The sequence below is a fragment of the Lates calcarifer genome, linkage group LG17, assembly GCF_001640805.2.
Source record: "Lates calcarifer isolate ASB-BC8 linkage group LG17, TLL_Latcal_v3, whole genome shotgun sequence".
Lineage (NCBI taxonomy): Eukaryota > Metazoa > Chordata > Actinopteri > Centropomidae > Lates > Lates calcarifer.
In genome coordinates, this window is record NC_066849.1 from 10,006,117 (window position 1) to 10,025,101 (window position 18,985).

Below are 18,985 nucleotides of genomic sequence, written 5' to 3' on the forward strand. Positions count from 1 at the left end.
CCTCTGGCATCACACAGTCGCACCCACACACACACGCACACAAACACATGTACGTGTGTACGTGCACACAAACAGTCCTGTCCTGGAGAGCATTTCAGCTCAGCTCAAGACAAACAGGAAAAATTCTCCAAATTCAACCGCTCCCATTCTCCTCCCTCTTCCTCCTCTTCTTTCCTTCCCTCCTTTACTGCTCCCTCCACAGAACACTCCCACCACCACCCCCCCAACAACCTGGTCTCCTTCCCTTTCCTCTCCCCTCCTCCCCATCAACACACCCACCCACCCAGTCCTGCTGCCCTCCAGCCCTGCAGCCTCACAGCAAAGTAGAGAGCAATCCCTTGGTGGGTCAGCCAGATTAAACTGCCACTGTAATCCGCTTGGCTTTCACCTCCTTGTCCTCAGCTGAAGAGAGAGAGGGAGAGGGAGAGAGAGAGAGGGATGGAGGGATGGAGAGGAAAGGGAGTGGGGGGTTGTAAAAGGGCAGAAGGATGGAGAGAGAAAAAGAGATAGGGAGAGAAAATGTAAGATAGCAGGAGGAGAGACAGAGGGAGGGGGAGAGAGGGAGAAAAGAGAGGGAGGGCAGAGCTGGGGGAAGTAGCTAAATGACAACAAGGGCACAGAGAGAGAAAAACAAGGTGTAGAAAAAAGGGAAAGAAAGCAGGAGAAAGAGAGAAAAGCAGAGAGAGAGAGAGGGGCAGCACAGGGCTGAATTAAAGGAGTATGAAAAGGAGGAAGTGAATAATGAATCTCATAAAGGAAAAATATTAAGGACAAATGAGAGTCAAATAAACTGTTTCGAGAGGGAGCGATGAAGGACAGTTCTGTGGCAAATAAAATGAACCAAACAGGAAACAATGTCGAAATACGCCCTCATATTCATGTAATGATGAAATTTGTTTTGTATGAAATTTGTAGGAAATGCCACAGTCCCCTCATGGCCAATCGGTACCCGATCCTTCCCGTCATCTCTCTCTGACCAGTTGTTGCCCAACACCCCACCACCCCCCATCCCCGACCCCCCCTGGGCCAAATGAGCTTAATAAAGAAAAAGCTGTAGATCTGTGCTGAAATATGCCATTCCCTCAAGTTTAGTTCAAACGTCATCAGCTGCATCGCAGACATCAAACATGAAGGACAACATGAGTGAGTGAATGAGCAATGTTGGTGTGAATGTTGCAGATGAAGCTGGCTCCTATTGAATGTAAAAGATTATTGAATATATTGTCTGGTCATTCATGACTCCTAAATGGAGCGTGCTGGATCTGGCTAATATAATATCCTACAATATAATTATCATGACATAATATTGATCTCTGCTATCTAGCAGACATTTCTGTTATGTTGATTTTCTTCAGTCAAACCTGTTCTCCACTTGTTTGACAGTCACACCATTCTAGCACTGCAGTGTGGTGTCCATACAGGTACACCCTGACTTAAACCAGTTGATATTTCTGGTAGCCCGGTGGCAGCAGAAAGGAGTTGTGAACACAACATATGTACACTGATATAGTGAACTTGTTTGCAAACAGTTACTAATTTACATATTAAGCCAGGAGCAACATCAGTATTCATTTGGACTCATGCTTTAAGTCCATTAGTCACTCACTTTTAGCTCTGTTTTTGGTCTCTATCAAATCCTGAGGGAAATATCTGAACATTTAGCTGGTAAATGCTCCACTGTGTTCACCAGCTAACTGTGTCTGTCTGTTGTTTGAGCCAAGCAGGAACTGCACAGTGGATTTTTGCTGAAAACAGCAGCCCGCTGCCACACTATGAGAGCGATGAGACTGAACCAAGGGGTGGATTACCAACAGGGCAAAGCGGGCAGTGGCCTTAGCTCAGATGAACTGTTTGGTAGTCGTGCTAAAAGTCTGGAAGAACTTCAGTGACATTTATTCCTTTTTGAAATGGCATTTACAGCGAACCTTCATGCAAGTGCTGTAGTAGTAGTTAGTTCATTCTCAGTCCAAAAAATTTTATCCTTCAGTCACCGCCGGCCACAGTGCTGTTTTTTTTTTCATACCACTCTGCTTTGGATTAAACCCTGAAATCTGTGCTGTTTCTGCAGAATCAAAGCAACGAGAGAAAACAGACGAAGCAGCACACATGCCAGGAGTCATTTGACACACTGATGAGCATCTCAGTGAGCATCTCAGCCCTATTAATCAAGTTAGAATGTAATTATGACCTTAATGCAAATAAGATAAACAAGTCAATTTGTGTACATGCCGGTTTCAATAAGCAGAATATTGTGCCATTCTCTACAACTACAGTCCAATTGCATGAAAATGCACTAAAACTCAAGTCATAAGAGATTCAGTGCATGTAGTATACTCATTAAATATACAAATATCTAAAACTTTTCATTGGAATAATACTTTGCTATAGTGGTGTGCCTTTGAGAACACATGTGACTGTTAAATTTACAAGGTATTTCTGTAAAAATCAGTATATCTGAAAACCAAATTAAGTTGAGAAAAAGTGATTCAGGTCATTCTTGAGTTCTGGTAAACAACTATCAACATTACCACTGATATTCAATTAAGAAAATCAACTCTAAATCATGTGAGGCTGAACTCCTCTGTGCTGTTAAGTGCAGATATCTAACATTATCATCCATGCATGTGTGTGGGAGCGTGTCCTCTGGGTATATGGGAAGAGTGTTAAAGTGTTGAAAAGAAATAGAGTTAACAGGTATTCCCCTCCTCCAACCCCCCAAGCTGACAGAGAGGGGGGTGATGAGAGAGAGAGGGAATGAGGGAGAAAGAGAGAGAGAGAGAGGAGAGAGACAGGAAGAGGGAGGATATCCTGCGAGGAAAGACTATGATATATGAGCAGGCCGCTTCAAACAAGCAGGGGGGAGGGGGACACTCCTTCTCCAATAAAACCAAGGGAGGTAGAAGGAGGAGAAGAAAAGAGGCAGAGAGAAAGACAGAGATTTAAAGAGAGAGGTACAGTAGAAAAGATGAAAGTTGGAGGGAAGTTGATGCCAGATAAGCCAGAGTGGATGTATCTGAATGAGATGTCCCCACCTCATAGGAGCACAATAAAACCCCCATAGAAGTAGTAAAGGCTGGCCCTTGCTGCAATATATCTACTTGTGGGCAAAAATCTACAGGATCTACAGGATACATCTCTCATTCAACTCTACACACTAAATAAGTAATATTTTACAACATTTTTTTTTAAGATTCAGATTTCTACAGAAAACTGGATAATTTTCATCAGATTTCCGCCCAGATTTCTCTAAGTGCATCCAAATGTTGTTGTGGTCCTGGCTACAAAAGGATGCTGACCACTGGAGTTCACTGTAAACATGGTCTTTTTGTTCTGTCACAGCTCAGGAAACGCTTGGGGTGGTAGGAAGTGAGGAGAAAATTTTGGAGAAAATGCAACTGAATCACTGATTGTGCACTAGAGTCCCCCAGAGTGACAAAAGAGAACAATACATTTTTAAATAGTAAGTTAGAAACAAATTCCATTCTTAAAATCCAGTCTTTGTATTTTTTCCCGTTTTAATATTTGCAAAAGCATTCATATATTCTTCTGCAAAAAGCCATATTCATCAAATGATTGAAAATAAATCTTGCAATGCTTCTTGAAGGAAGCAAAAAATTCACACTTACACAAACACCCACACACACAAACACACATGTGGACACATGCAACTGTGTCCTACCAGAAGTGATTGATGATTTCAGGAAGGGGCTGTTGGGCAGCGGAAGTCCAGTCTGGGTCAGACTTCATCCACACATCCAGGCACGGGCACCATCTGCATGCACTCACAAGCCACACATAATCACTCAAGTTCACCGCCCCTAATGCACACACACACACACACACACACACACACACACACACACTCTTGTGTTCTTTTAGACATGTGATACTGCTCCTCTCATGTTGTTTACAGTATAGTGCCTTTCCTCTGCTGTCAGACAGTAGCAGTGTGAGTGAGGGAGGGGAAGAGGGGGAGGGGACACAGAGTCAAGGTGAGCAGAGTGAGTCGGGCACACTGGCACAGCGTGCACTCTACAGTTTTAGGCTCCGCGTGCCATTGTGGGCCAGCATGGGGCTGTTTTTGACAGCAGCTATTACAACAAATAATTGAACAGCAAATGAAGACAAATGATATGATTGCAGTGCGCGTCCCAGCAGTCAATCCGCTATCTAGGTGGTTCCCATTCAAAGCCATTGATCAGCTTTACAACCTAAGTAGCTGGCCAGGAAACTAAATGGTGGCGATCAATGCTATTTAACAGATTATTGACTGCTGACTGGTTGCCTGAGATCAAAATAGAGAGAGGGGGATGAAGAAATAAGCAAATAGAAGAATGGAATGAAAACACATGAAATTGGAATCGGTTCCTTTGCTTCAGTGATGATAAATGGGAAAGAAAAACACTGAGACAGCAGAGAGCGGGGAGAAGGAGAGAGGTTGCATTTTTTTGTGAGTGCGGCTGAATGTGCCGGATCATGTGCATTTAATGAAGAAAGCAAGCAAGGAAAGACAGAAAAAAAACAAAGAAAGCAAACAAGACCAGAATAAAGAAAGCTCAGTTTGTATACAGTCAGTGTTATCTAAAGGCTCTAACTTGTTTCAGGCTTTATATGTGGTCTGTGCATCTCTGTGTTCACGCCTCGTCTCGCACGGGCAGCGCACCTGAGAACTGCACACATTAGTGGTGCTTTAGGAAAAAAAAAAAAAAAGCTCAACAAGAAACAACCTCCCCAGAATCAGCCGTTACTTTCAGCTCCTCTTTGTTCAGCCGATCCTTGATGGAGCTTTCAAGTGGTGCGCAAGCTGGCACAGAACAACAGCCGCTTGCACCGCAATTACATCCTTTTGACTGTGTGCTCCTTCACGTGCGTTTCTGCTGTCTCTGTTTACAATGCACAAACGAGACTTGAGCCACCCGTCAGCTCATCAGGCCTTTGAGCTTTGTGTCTGTTTGGCTGTTCACCTGATTGCCATGTGAGTTCATTAGCTAATGAAAATGAGAATCAGGAACAGAGTGCAGGTTGGTTGTTCTACAGATTGACTGCGGCCCAAGCAGAGGCAGGGAATGTCATGGAATGACAGGTGGTGGTGGTGGTGGTGGTGGGGAAACCTGCACTGACATTTATGTGTGTGTAAATGTGTGTGAGGATAGCGTAGGGGTTGGGGGTGTTTAACAACCTTCAACAGTCCCAAACCACTGTAGTGTTTAATACACACAGCAGTGTGTTACCATGGTGACTGGGCCCAGCTATGGGGCTTGACTCATGAGGCTGCATGTTTGCGTGTATATGTGTGTGTGACGTTAATGTGTGTGTGTGTGTGTGTGTGTGTGTGTGTTGTGTGCACTGTAAAGCTGCCACTTGAAAACATACCAGTTGCATGTGGATTTTGCTGAGCCTCAGATTCAGTTCAGCTTCATTTGTAATTATTGTCCCAGCTCTTTATCTTTGTCTACATTTCCTGAAATTTACTTTAAAACAAAAATACTGTTTGTGCTTAGAAACAGCAAAAAGTGGCCAAGCTTCAGTGAATCACTGTGTGTGAATGTGAGTGTGAATACAGACTTAAATATGGCTATAGAAGAGTGTGTGTGTGTGTGACTGTGTATGTGTGGCTCCCTGCCTGCCTCTGTGTGTGTGTGTGTGTGTGTGTGTGTGTGTGTGTGTGTACACTCCCCTTGCCTTTTCTCAGTTCAGCAGAACCTCATTAATTCAGCAGGAATGGAAATCATTTCTGCACGGAGTGCACAGGAGACAGAAAGAGATGGAGAGGAAGACGCGTGGAAGGGTGGAGGGTGGAGGGTGGTGGTGGCGGAGGGTGGGCACAATGAATACTCAAATTTCTTCATTTTTCTTTGCTGAAAATCATTCACTTTTTAAAAAATAATTTCATGTTCTGGATAAATAGCACAATGAATTTACAGCATTATTCGCAAAGGGAATTCAACACATATTTTTCTACTATCTGATCATAATTATATTACAGTGTGATTTAGTCATTTGGTTTGTAACTCTTGGGAAATAACACATATGTTTAATCTCAGCTTTGATTTATCTAGATTGGAATCTCATAAGGTTCATACAGTATGTCCTTAAACACAAACAAATAGACCGAACAAACAACCAAATATAGTAAACGTCCAGATGGATACATTAATAAAAAGGTAATCTTCCTTATGTAGCAGCAGATCAAAGCAGAGCCTCCTCCATCCCTCCCTCTCTCCCTCTCTCCCCTCCTCCTGCCATCTCTCCATCCTGCAGCCGCCACCAGACAATATGGAGCAGACAGTAATCTGGCCATGCACTGAAGAGATTACAGCATCAGGCAGGACAGTTCAGCACAGAAGAGAACAGCTCAGTCCTGCACAGCACAGAGCACAACCGTTTTTTCTTATAAAGAGGAAGAAACTCAAGCTTTCATCCAAATCAAGTCAATGCAGAGCAGGACTCTATAGCACATCTGACCAAACTGAACCGGTCCAACTGTTCATAAGAAACCTCTCGATTCCTCTCTCTCACACTCGCAGAGCGACGGCTGGTCGCGCACACTCCTTCAGTGAAAGCTGACCTTTTCAAAGTGCAACAGAGTGCAGTGTAGTGTAGTGGATCTCTCTATTCCAAATGTCACTTTTTACAGAAAAGATCTGATGTAATAAAAACAGATCAAACAGCACAGGCAGGACACATAAGAGGAAAAATACACATAATGCATGAAAGTATGTACACACACTGTGTAACATTTGGTTTTTCTTTTTTTTATGTGTGCACACATGCATACGTGAACAAAGGCTAAATAAGTCTGAACAGTCAGTCAATAACAAAACAGATGTGCTGCCCTATTTATACACTGAACTTAATCATGAGATATAAATACTTGATCTGGAAGGCTTACATCCAGACAGTGGAGCTAAGGTTGGAGGTTTACACGTTGCAGTTGTTACTAAGCACACGAAGTGGATTTTTGGATTTTCTCTCAAAAGAATTAACCGTTTATAGCAGCGGGAGCAGCCTCTGACCCTGCACTGACCTTAAGACTGGCTAATAGCTGCAGTGCAGCTCACTCAGGGGTGAAACATCACACAGTCATATGCGCACATGCACACACAGATACACTCATATATAAACACATCTATTTATAGCTCTATTGTCTTTGCTACGCAAACGAACTCTAACCAACTGTGACTGTGGCCAAGAAAGAGGCACGAACGTCAGTGTGGACAGAAAATCTTCACAGTGCTACATTTTCTTTCCAGAAGTCTGTTAATATACCACTACCTGTTGCAGAGAATCCATTCTTTATGAAAACGATGACTGTCTTTATACTGTAGATTTTTGCTGTGTACTATAAATAAGCAATATCAGTGACTCCATTCCATTCTTATGTAATTTTTGGCATAACACGCTGTTCAGCAACAACTGCCCATTGTCTGAGCAGCTTCTTGATAACACAGGTTTAACATAGCGAGCTCAAACTAGCGACATGACTTACATATCTGCGTCAAAGCTCAAAACTCATCACTCCCTCCAGTTTGTCAACAGTCAGCACTTTTAAGATGACTTCAGAAGGTTACTATAAATTGCCTGCCTCATTAGACACACTCTTAATTAAGTCCAAAAATCAAACCTTTAACTTGTACTCAAGCTTAAAATCTAGCAGTGGTCCATAGGTAATGTTATGCTGACAGCTTAGGCAGTTTGTATAAGCTGTTTTTCTCCTCTGTGGGTAAAAAGAGGGAAAATTCAAAAGGATAACAACTGAGGGTGGACTACAGAGGAACCAAGGGAGCAGGACAAGCAGAAAAAAAGTGAGAGCCTTGAGAGAAATCTATGAAATGGAGAGCAGGGAGGAAGATATTCATTCATATTAGATTTGTCCTCATAAAAAGCACTGAAGAAGCAGAAAATAAAAACATGTTGACTTGAAACATTGCAATTCAGACAGGTAGGGAGGTTCATCTCCCCTTTAAACATATCATGATCCATTTACACGTTGTTCTGTTTTAGCACCATTTATTGCCCCTGAAGTGATCAGCAGTATTCCCACTTGTGAAAGTCGTTTTTATAAATCAAGAAGTTAGCAGGAAAGTGGTAAGTGCAGCGGAAAATGAGCTTGCAGTTAGCAGAGATACTTCACCAACAGGTTTTAAGGGTAACTGTTGCACAGGTTGGTAAAGGAAAGGGCAAAAAATGATTTTAATTATTATCTATTTTGTGCTGTCAATTTTTTAAGAAAGGTTTGTTTATTTCATGTGCATTTTGGTTTGATAAACTTAACTCTACGCACACCTCTGGAAACAAATTCACAGACTTGCAGAAGTAAGAGCATATTTTCATGCTTTAAGGTGTTATAGCAGGGGAAGCGAAGGGAAAGCTATGAAGGTGCGAAGGTAGACACACTCAGCAGACTGAAATCATAGCACTAAATTAGGAGAGGTAGAGGAGTGAAGGTGTAATGACTGGAGGGAAGGAAGGGAAGAAAGAGATGAGGGGATGTTGAGGGTGTTGGAGCAGAGAGAGAGACCAAACAAAGTAGAGGCGAAGCCCATTGTTGAATTTAGACGCTGGGTAAAGGTACGGTGGGAGAGGGGAGGGAAGGAGGGAGGAACAGATGAACGTGTAGCAATAAAAGGCGGAACGTTCTTAAGGTGTAATGGCGGAGAGAGAGCGAGAGCGTGGAGAGCCTGAAGGAGCCAGGTGTGGCAGCAGCCACAGAGGTAATCAGCGGGCCAATGGGGAGTCATTCCACTCAGAGCGAACGGGCTGCCGAAGTACCTGGAATAAAAATAATCATTACACTGCATTAAAGTCACTGTCGGTAAATATACCCTGGGCAGCAGTAAAGTACGCTCACTGTGGCCCCCGCCATCAGGACATCTTAATGCACACGCATGTGAATTTGTAAATACACTCGTATGCAAATAGTAAAATAAAATGCAAATATTTCCGGGGACATGAGTACGTCTCTTTTGCACAAATAGTGTGAAAATCAGCATCTCCCCTGCAGATTCTGTGCATTCATGCTGTCATTACAAAGACAGGTTTTTAACAGAAACAAACTGTTCTCCAAATATAACTCAACCAGCTCAAAGCAAGTGTTATTTTAGCAACAGAAACCCTAGCAGAGGCTTGAATTGGATCTCTCTCACACACTTATTCTGCCTCTCAGTATTGCTGCCTTTGGAAAATGGGGATTAAGTCTGCATTTAGGAGAATTTAAATTGCAAATAAGGCTTTGTAATTGTTTTAGTCTTTAATCCTAGCAGGGAGGGCTTCAGTGTAATGCAAAGTTGAGACAGGCGAACATCTCAGGCATTCATCTGAGGAAGGACTGTGTTTGTTTCACCACTCAGTTCAATGAGACTTAATAAGTGGGGTGTCCGATCAGCACCACACACACGTAGACATGTACGTGTGCGTACACACATAAACACAAGCAAACGCACTCATGCACACACGCTTCCACCCATGGGCTCATTGATAGTGCGGCCAGTTTATTTTGGTTGTGAGTTTGGGTGCCCAGCTGGTACTTGAGACTGGTGGACTGGCAGAGCTGAGCAGAAGACAGCACACGCACTCACAGACACACACACGCTGTGCCAGGGACACATTGTGCCAGGCTGCAACGTCTGCCAGCTACAAGCCTGCCCAGTGCCACAAAGAGAGACAGAGGCAAAGGAGAAAGGGCAGGACAGAATGTGTGTGTGTGTGTGTGTGTGTGTGTGTGTGTGTGTGTGTGTGTGTGTGAGAAGGAGAAATATCGTAAGGAGTGGACAAAGAAATGGGGGTGACTTTTAGAAAAAGGACTGTTATAGTGTCCTTAGAAATAGGATGAAACTAAAACTCAGCAAAAGCTGGGGTTTACACAGAAAAGCAGTTCTGTAGGAACTAGCAGAAAGTGTCGCAATCAACATTAATTAATCTTTGTGATTTGAACAACCTTTCCGTAAAAACCACCGGCCTCTGTTTGATGTAACCAGTGGTATTGTAACATGTAAATACAAGTGTGCAACATGTGGAATAAAAAAGCAGACAGTGTGACGGAACAGAAGAGAGGGGGAAGTACAAGTCGCAAAATAACCTCATGTTTGCTTAAAGTTAGGGTCATCTACGGCGCTGATAAATCATCAAACCCTGTCAACAATGGTGACGGGAAAACAATCAAAATAGTTTGTTGGAATATGTAAAATCCTGTATTTGTCCAAAACAACATTCTCTGACTGTCCTGCCACCATGGACCATGGTGAGAGAAAAAGTGATAAAAATGTTGATTTACTCATCTGGGTAGCCTTCAGTTATTACCATGCATTCAAAGTAATAAGTTACTGACTTATTTTTTGCCCTGCACTAAGCCTTGCAGGTGGCATAAAAGAACACCTACACACACAACTCAGGGCAAAATAAGGGGACTTATTACTTAATATAAAAGTGGGTTACTATTATTATTTTGTTGTGATTATTTTTCAAATAGCTTTTAAGCATATAATGCATGTAATGTAAAAAAAAAAAAAAAACATATATGCAGTATGTTTTTTTTGCTCCTAAGAATTGTGAGTGAACATTGTGACATCAAATGTTGCGAATCCCATTTAATCCATAATCTCACAGCCTTAAAAATGTCCTCACACACTCTCACACAACATCCCAGTTTTTTTCTATCCTTCACTTGCACAGTTCGCCAAACGCTAAATTCCTCAGCGGACAGTTAATGTGCGCTCGTGGACTTTTAGAACAGCAGGCAATCAAGCTCGACTTCAAAATCAAACTTTTCTCATATTATGTCCACTGCAGCAGCTCCACTGTGAGCTGATTTAATTTAGGGACTAAGCGTAAAAGAAGGAAATGGCTTCTCAACTCCCCGAGTTAACCAACAGGAGTGTATGTTTAAAGATAGGTTTCACTCCCTGGGACCAGCCTGACAGTCCCGGTAACCATCGTCAGTGTTTTAGACCTAATGAGGAACGGCAGTAATGGAGTGCTGCTCCAAGCTTGGCTCTGGGAAGAGAGAACAGGGAGCGCCACAGCTGGAAAAGTCGACTGGAGACAAGAAGTGCTGCTTCACTTTGAAGAAAAGCTTCCTTGAAATTTACTTGGATAAAACGGTGAAAGAAAGAAAAATCAACAAAGCTACCTCACACTCTTATAACCTTCTACCAGGTTGTTCTGCCCTCACCGCCCAGACTTAGGACACAGAGTTATAAAAACATAGCGCAGGTTGCCAGAGGAAAGTTCAAACTAAGCAAAAGCAAACACAGCAGAAGGATCATAATTGCAGTAATTTATGCCGTGTTGTGCAGGACAGGGTCTTTTTACACAATGGATAAATGGATAAGTGGATGTGGTTTGGGACTCACCAATGTCTGGAAACTTCAAAGATGGTGAGAGAGAGAGAGAGAGAGAGAGAGAGAGAGAGAGAGTATGTATGTGTGTCTGTGCCTGCATGTGTACGTAAATGTCTGAGCAGAGTCAGGAGATGCAAGCTTGGCAGGAGAAACACCACAAGACAAGATGCCACAGACATAAACACCTCCGGCATGGAAGGTCACCCTCGAACTTCCAACCCCCTGACAAATTGCTCACTTCAATTCTCCACAGTAAACTGGTTACAGTCGAGGCAAACAAGTGATGAATGTTGCTTTTTTTAATTATTGAACCATAATTTATTTTCCTGAAAATGACTAAACTGAAACAAAATTGGCGGCTCTCACCCAAGTTTCACTGGGAGAGATAAACAAATACCCCGAGGAGTTGCCACTATTTCCCAGAATGTAGTATTCATTTAAAGCATTCGTTTAAATTTTATGGATGATGATGTTGCAACTAAGAGGGCATTCATGGGTAACTGGGTTAGGGAAATTAAATGAGACTGGGATGGAAATCTGCATGCGAGGAGGGAAAGTGAACGCTGCAGGGTTTGGCTTCTACAATAACTTTGTGCAGGCAGATTCATGGCATTTACACTGCTCTGGCTAGAAGGATGCAATGCATAGCTCACACCACAACTAAAATAAACTACGAAAAATGCAGACTTCAAAAAGAGTCCCCAGTGTCTTCAGATGCCTCTTTCTTCCTGCATGCTGACACATCTCCCTCCCTCCTTCTTCAACTCCCTCTTGCTTTTCCCTCCCTCTCCCCCTTCTCTTCTCCCCTCTGTCACTTGTCTTTCCGTCCCTGTCCCCCGGTTTGTTGTCTCCATCTGTCCGCGTCGCCACGTCTGTCTCCGTCAAACACAGATTCCGGGAGCGCGTGCTCGCGTTGAGTCGAGATCAAATGCTATAAACCACAGCACAGTTTTAAGCTTGCCCAGAATGAACCTGCGAGGAAGGGAATCATAAACAATATTTGATCTTCTGCTTCTGTCACTTCCAGACCTCCAGCCGAACACACACACGCACACACACACAGCTTGAGGGCAGCACTTTCAGGCTTTGTTGCTTCCCTCAGATAGGGAAAGGTATACACAGACAGAGGAGCCTACTGGCCTTTTTCATTTAGACGGTAACAACAGTAAACAACGGCACACAAAGACAGCGTCCTCTCGCTCAACGCCCATCTGCCTGCAGCCTGCACTCCACGCACTGTTTGATATTAAAAGACGACACAGGCGCGAATGGAGGTGGTGAAGAGGGAGGGGCTGTGTGGGGGGACAGAGAGATAGGAAGACAGATAGAGACGGACAGAAATGGAGACACAATGTTGTGGCATGCCGTTTGTGTGTAGGCTATATTTAAACCGAAAATGGCCAGGAGAATCTGTATGAAGAAGATATCAGTGCGCCAACGCCGACTCCATTCCCCCGCTCGCTCTCTCTCTCTCCTCATCCCTCCATCCATACCTACTCTGCCTATTTTATGGATGTTATTATTATTCCTGCATGTCGTCATGTCGCCCCCGCTTCTCTCCTTCCCCCAAGCAAGAAAGCGGGCACTGCTGGCACCCAGCCAGATTACCCAATCAATCTCCTCTGAGAGAGGGGGAGGGAGGGAGGGAGGCAACAAGGAGAGAGAGAGAGAGGGGGGAGGAGTAAGAAAGAGAGCGTGGAGCAGAGGAGAGGAAAGGAAAGAAAGAGCGGCAGGGGGAGGTGGAGGATGGTGGTGGTGGCGGTGGTGGTGAGGGGGGGAGGTGTTGGCGGTGAAAAAGACCTGAGAGGGATTGAAGCAAGAAAAACAGTGCAGGATGAGTAAATTCTGTCTTTGCTAAAAAAGAAAAGAAGAAGAAGAAGAAGAAGAAAACGGACAGAGACAAAGACGGCTATGAAAGAGAAGGAAGGGTTTCAGCAGACGTGTGGCATTAAATTAGACGAGTGAGCACCTGGTATGGCAACACGGGGAGCTGTGTCGTGGGGATGGAAAACACACACAAAATCACACACAGAGTCCAGACAAAGGCTTGGCCATCAACGGTTGTTTACAGAGTGCAGCTCCTCCCCTTGTGCCACCTGTTACTGTGGTCTAGCCTAACAAATGTTTAACCCTCTCAAAGAATCCCCAGGCAACAGCCAACAGTGCACCTCCATCTATCTACAGTCTGTGCACGGCATGCTGGGAACAGATCAGATTAGGGCTGCAACATTTATTTTCACTGTATTATTTGCAGATTAGTTGATTTATAGCTCCAATGATTAGCTGATTCGCAGATGACCAGAAATTTAACTGGTGACGATTTTGATAATCAATTAATCATTTGAGTCATTTTCAAGTAAAAGTACCAAATGGTGATTGTTCCAGCTTCTTAAATGTGTGGATTTGATGCCTTTTGTGATCTTATACAATAGGAAGTTGTGTATTTGGTTTTGGAGTCTGGCCACACAAAACAAGACATTTGTAGACGTCATCTTGGTCAAACTGTGATGGTCATTATTTTCTAAAAAACGAATCATCATTTACAGCCCAACGTGACGTCTTCAAATTGAGCCCAAACCCTGAAAATAATCAATTGCTAAAACAGCAAATTCTCACATGTGAGAAGCAGGAAACAGACTGTTTCAGTTCACAAATGCATTCATACTGGTTTTCTTAATGCTGTCTATTTTTGGATGAGGTGTGACTTTCCAAAGAAAATGTCAGATGCCCATATTTGACTCCTCCATCTCTACCATCATCATGACAGTTCTCATCAGTGAGCCGAGAGCTGAGTGGAGTCAGTGAAGCACTGCGATGTGAATGACGCACTTGTGGCACTAAATCTGTGACACTCCGCAGGCAGTGAACCCGGATTGGCATGAATCGCAGATGTTTGGGGTTGCGACCTCTGGCTGGGGCGAAGCAAAATGTCTGCAACAACAAGGCCGAGTGTATCACTTCCTGAAAGACTGTTTGTCTGTGATTGCAAGGGGGCGGGGGGGGCTGTGCACGTGTGAGCATGTGTGTGTGTCAGAGAGGGAGAAAACAGAGACTCATTCTTCTGCCTGCTTTAATGTGAGCAAGAATATGTGTGTGTGTGTGTGTGTGTGTGTGTGTGTGTGTGTGAACAAGCAAGCCTGCTCACTCGTCAATATGTATGCTTTCTTCATCACAAAGCTTCAGTCTTTTAATCATTCATATTGAGTTACTAAAGATGAGCCATGTTCTTATAATCAAACACATTTCCTCAACAAAGTGCTCTTTTGAGGCACATCCAAACTCCTGCAGAAAAGAAGACTATAAGATGTGCAGATCTCTTTTAGGGAATAAACATGATTAAAAGGCAATGTGAAGAGGAGGGACAGAAACACAACTCCAACAATTAAGACGACAAGAGAGACCACTTAAATTACTTTACAGAGGTACAAGACTTCAGGCTGTTTCAGCTCTTTATGATACAGTATCATCCCGCTTTCTTTGAGAGTGAGCATTCATTTGCATACCAGTGTGGGTGTGTGATATGCACACAAGTGCGCCTGCATGTGCGAGTGTTTTTTTTGCGTGTGGCTATGATAGCAGATTCGCCATCCAGGGGTGAAGCCAACCAGCGATCCAGCTAGTCAGAGGCCTCCAGTTCTGGGAGTGCGGCCAGGGCTCCAATCCCACCACATTCCCCTGGATTAGCTGTCAACCAGTCCCCAGATCTGAGGATTAGCACATTATATTCCATTATCTTTCCCAAACTGGAGAGTCCACAAAGTCTACATCATCGCTCTCAATGAGGGCCAGTAGGACAGGGCTGAGTAAGAGGTGCCTTCAAACCGGGCCAAATTGAGCCAAACTGAGCTGAGCCAAACCAAATCTGTAACTAAGACTCTACTCTGGCTCAACGTTGCCTAGCAACCAAATTAGTTCCAGGAAACAAATAAGCAAACTGTATTTCTAAATATCAATTTTACAGTGTTGGGCTGATATTTTCTCACTGTTATCCACAATAAACTGACAGTGCAGCTACCACAGAAGACCGTAAATTATATAAATACAAAAAAAGCATAAATAAAACAATCCGGGTTTATCTTGCGCACATTCCTCTTTCACTATTACTGCTGAGCAACACGCAGAGCGGAGTGTGTGTGCGACTCCTGGGAGCTGTGTTGTTTTTCACTCTGTGATCTGGGGCGACTCGGGGGAATGAGGGAGCCGTTATCAGCAAGGGGCCGTGATAGAGACTTGATCAGGCCGTCGGTCTGCAGGGACCAAGGAGCCAGAGTTAATCAGAGACAGACAGACCCCTCATCACCCTGGGGATTCACACGCTTCGACCCTGACACTCTCGCTGCCTCTCTGTCACACAAACGCACAAAGGCACACACGCACACGCACACGCACACACACACACACACACACACACACACACACACACAGAGTAACAGTCACAAAGCACATGTGCTCACCCACACCTACTCTTGCGTTTTACGTTGTCTTAGCCTCTGCCACACCCTCTGTGCACGCACACACACTTTACTGTCACGCTTCACCGCTGACTGTGGTTTTGGGTTAAATCTGAGGTTCCATTATTTACAATCATCAATGGACCAAATCAAAGAAAGCTGAATTTATAGTATTCCTTTATTATAAAACAGCATCATTAAAAGCAAGCGGCTCACTGGGTCAGTCATTACCAGCTCCTGCTGTGCAGCCAAATACTGTTTTAAGACACTTTATTTTCAGTTCTGGTGGAGATCACAAATTTTCCAAAGAAAGAAAATGGGAGTCTGACTTTTGAAGAATCTAAAATCTAGAATATTTCCATTTGATAAAACTGTTAAACAATAAAATCATGGAGTCTTAGATTTGAATACTTCACTCAGCGTAAACATCATAAAGAAGAAATGACTTTGGAATCAGACAATTTTTCCAACCTGAAAACTACATGAAGGGAAATTAAAAAGGGAAAACTTTATCTCAAGGAGTTAAAAGGCAAGACCTAATTCTTAAATTAATGTTGTTTTGTTCTGATGTGTCACCAGCAAATCAGCCCTCTTCATCTGACAACTCATTCTGACCCCCTGAACTTGAGCCAGGTCAAAGGTCAAACAACACTGTCTGAGTCACTGAACAACAGAGTTATGTGTTTGTCTGTTAAAGACGAGCTCACCAGACCTCATAGCCTCCTAATTTACTCCTGTATTTCAAGCCCTGCTCTCCAATTTAAGTCTACATTTCATTAATTCCCTCTATGGTCAAACACAGAATTACTGATCCGAACTGATTTATGCTGGTGCTGACTGAGACATACAGACTTTTAAAATGCAACTTTCACGACGGCAGAATGTAAAGCTTGAAACTTCAGCCATATATTGACCAGGCCTGTCAAACTGGAGCAGTTAAAGAGCTGACACGCAGGTATCCAGCTGGCCTACCTCTAGAGAAAGGTGTAGGAAATTATATGGCATTTAGATTAATTAGACACAGTTGTCAGATTTAATTAACTACTAGGTTTAATTAACCATGTAATTAATCTTATGGTTGTCCAATACACACACACACAGGCACAGAGACACACACATCAACTCGTGCCCACGCACACACACACATATGCACAGTACATGCACAACAAATGTAATCTGTTCGGCTGACAAGTACTCACACTTTTGCTGTCAAACCTCATAAGAGAGTTCAACTGAATGGGTGAGTGGCCACGGGCTAAAACAGCCTGAATGAAATGCGTGTGGTAAGAATAGCACCTCTAATCCATTTTAGGTTTCACTTCTGCCAAGGTGGAACCATAATCTAGTAGCCCAAGCAGCCTGTCCAGTCAACATCCTAAACCATGCCCATGTAATCCTTAGTCAAATATGATTCGAGCAGCATGATGCATATATCTAATATCATGTGGACAAGCCAAGACATTCAAGGTAAAGAACAGAAATCCATTTAAAAACTCAATCTGATGGAGACAATCAAACTGATCATTTGCAATAATTACAACTGGACCAACAAAGACGTTTAACTCCAGTCAATCCACTCACGCAGCTCTTCATAATCGTGTGTGTGTGCGTGTGTTTGATAAGTTACTGATCGACTGCTCCAACTCTTCAGAAGATGAGAGGGTCAAGGGGGCTGTAGACCCTGACCTTTCATCACCCTGTCCAGCCCCTGCAGCCAAAACTAGCAAAAGCCTGTCCAGCTCTAAACGTGTCCTGTGTGTGTGTGTGTGTATGTATTGTGTGTGAATGCGTGCGTTAATGTGCGGCCAGCTGCTTTATGTGCTCTGACCTTTACTGAAACCATGGGTGGACCAATAAATAGCCGGGCAGCGCCGTGACCTTTCACCTCATGCTGACAGTTTCGCTAAGACCTGAAGGGTCAAGGGGTTGGCGTTACGAGGAAGTGCAGCCAGCAGCTGAGCTACAGCGTTACGCTCCCCGTGTTAGAAAAATGATCAAGGTGCATTGTGTGAAATGAGACAGCATGGCATGAAGACGTGTCTTAGACTTTTAAAAATTCACAGACGGAAGTATAAGGGCTTTCCCATAAAATATAGAACTGGTAGTCAGAGGTGCTGCATTTTTAAAAGCAGGCTATTTCAGACGTCTGGCTCACAGTCTGTCCCATCCAGAACAGAGGCTGCAGCAGCAGACACACCAGACACGCAGACAGTAAGAAACATGTCAAAACAAGAACCAGCATCATTATCACAATCAGAATAGTCCCTTTTTCTCTGACACACACTCTGTGTGTGCTCATAAAAATGCTCACAACCACGTGTGAATGTGTGCATCCAAGTGGTGGCTGTATGTGTGTGTATTTGCGCCCCTCATACACGAGCCGAGGGTTGGTTAAGTTCACTCACATAGTCATGGAAAGCCTTGGCCTCGCTGGAATGTTCGCATGTCTCCCTCCGGTCCGGGGCAGCGCAGTACAGATCCCAGAATACACTGTGCACACAGGACAAGAGAGCAACGCCAGTTAGACACTTTCCTGTGTGACCCACAGACAGATAATGTTCCTTGTACTTGTGTTTCTGTTGTGGATATGGTTGCAAATCTCTAATGGAGACAAGTTTGTGTACAGTGTTCTGAGTGCATGTGGTTAAAGTGACCTCATGGAGGTACAAGAAACTTGACTACTAAAGCATGTGGTGTTTGAAACGTTTCAGTACTGGTATGAATATGATACATTACATTAATGATACTTTTTTAATGTTGTTTTTTAAGTAATATCAACACATTTTCTGTTCAATTCACAAACCTAAAACAACAGTGTTTAAATGGATTACTCAGCATTCACAAAAGCGTCTTTTTAGATGAAGATAATGATTATATAGCAACAAAAACTAAAGTGAATAATCATACACTGGGAGACTCGTGTCAGTATTATTCATTACTCATTAGTCTCTCAGTTTTATTTATCAAATCATAAATACAACTGTGACAACTTAACATAAGAAGCCACATAAGAACTTGACTGAAATGTAACAGTATGAAAGAAGATCTGTTGACAGCAGAGTTTAATGTCCCAATTTAATAAATGTCTTTATTGTAAGAGCAACATACCTAAATCTTCATTTTACTAAATAAAACACAATAAATCAGAAAATATCTGACCCATAAACATGTAAACAAGACCTGCAATGAATTTGA

The 18,985-nt window shown here is 43.3% G+C and overlaps 1 protein-coding gene across 2 annotated transcripts in view; it reads right to left on the reverse strand.

Annotated features, from left to right (window-relative positions):
- The window catches only part of ssbp4 (single stranded DNA binding protein 4), an 83,523-nt gene that overhangs the window by 43,131 nt on the left and 21,407 nt on the right, over positions 1-18,985 (reverse strand). For both annotated transcript variants that reach the window (XM_018667380.1, XM_018667381.2), the window contains exon 4: positions 18,196-18,280. In XM_018667380.1, the coding sequence (XP_018522896.1) occupies positions 18,196-18,280 (85 nt within the window). The remainder of the gene's footprint in view (positions 1-18,195; positions 18,281-18,985) is intronic.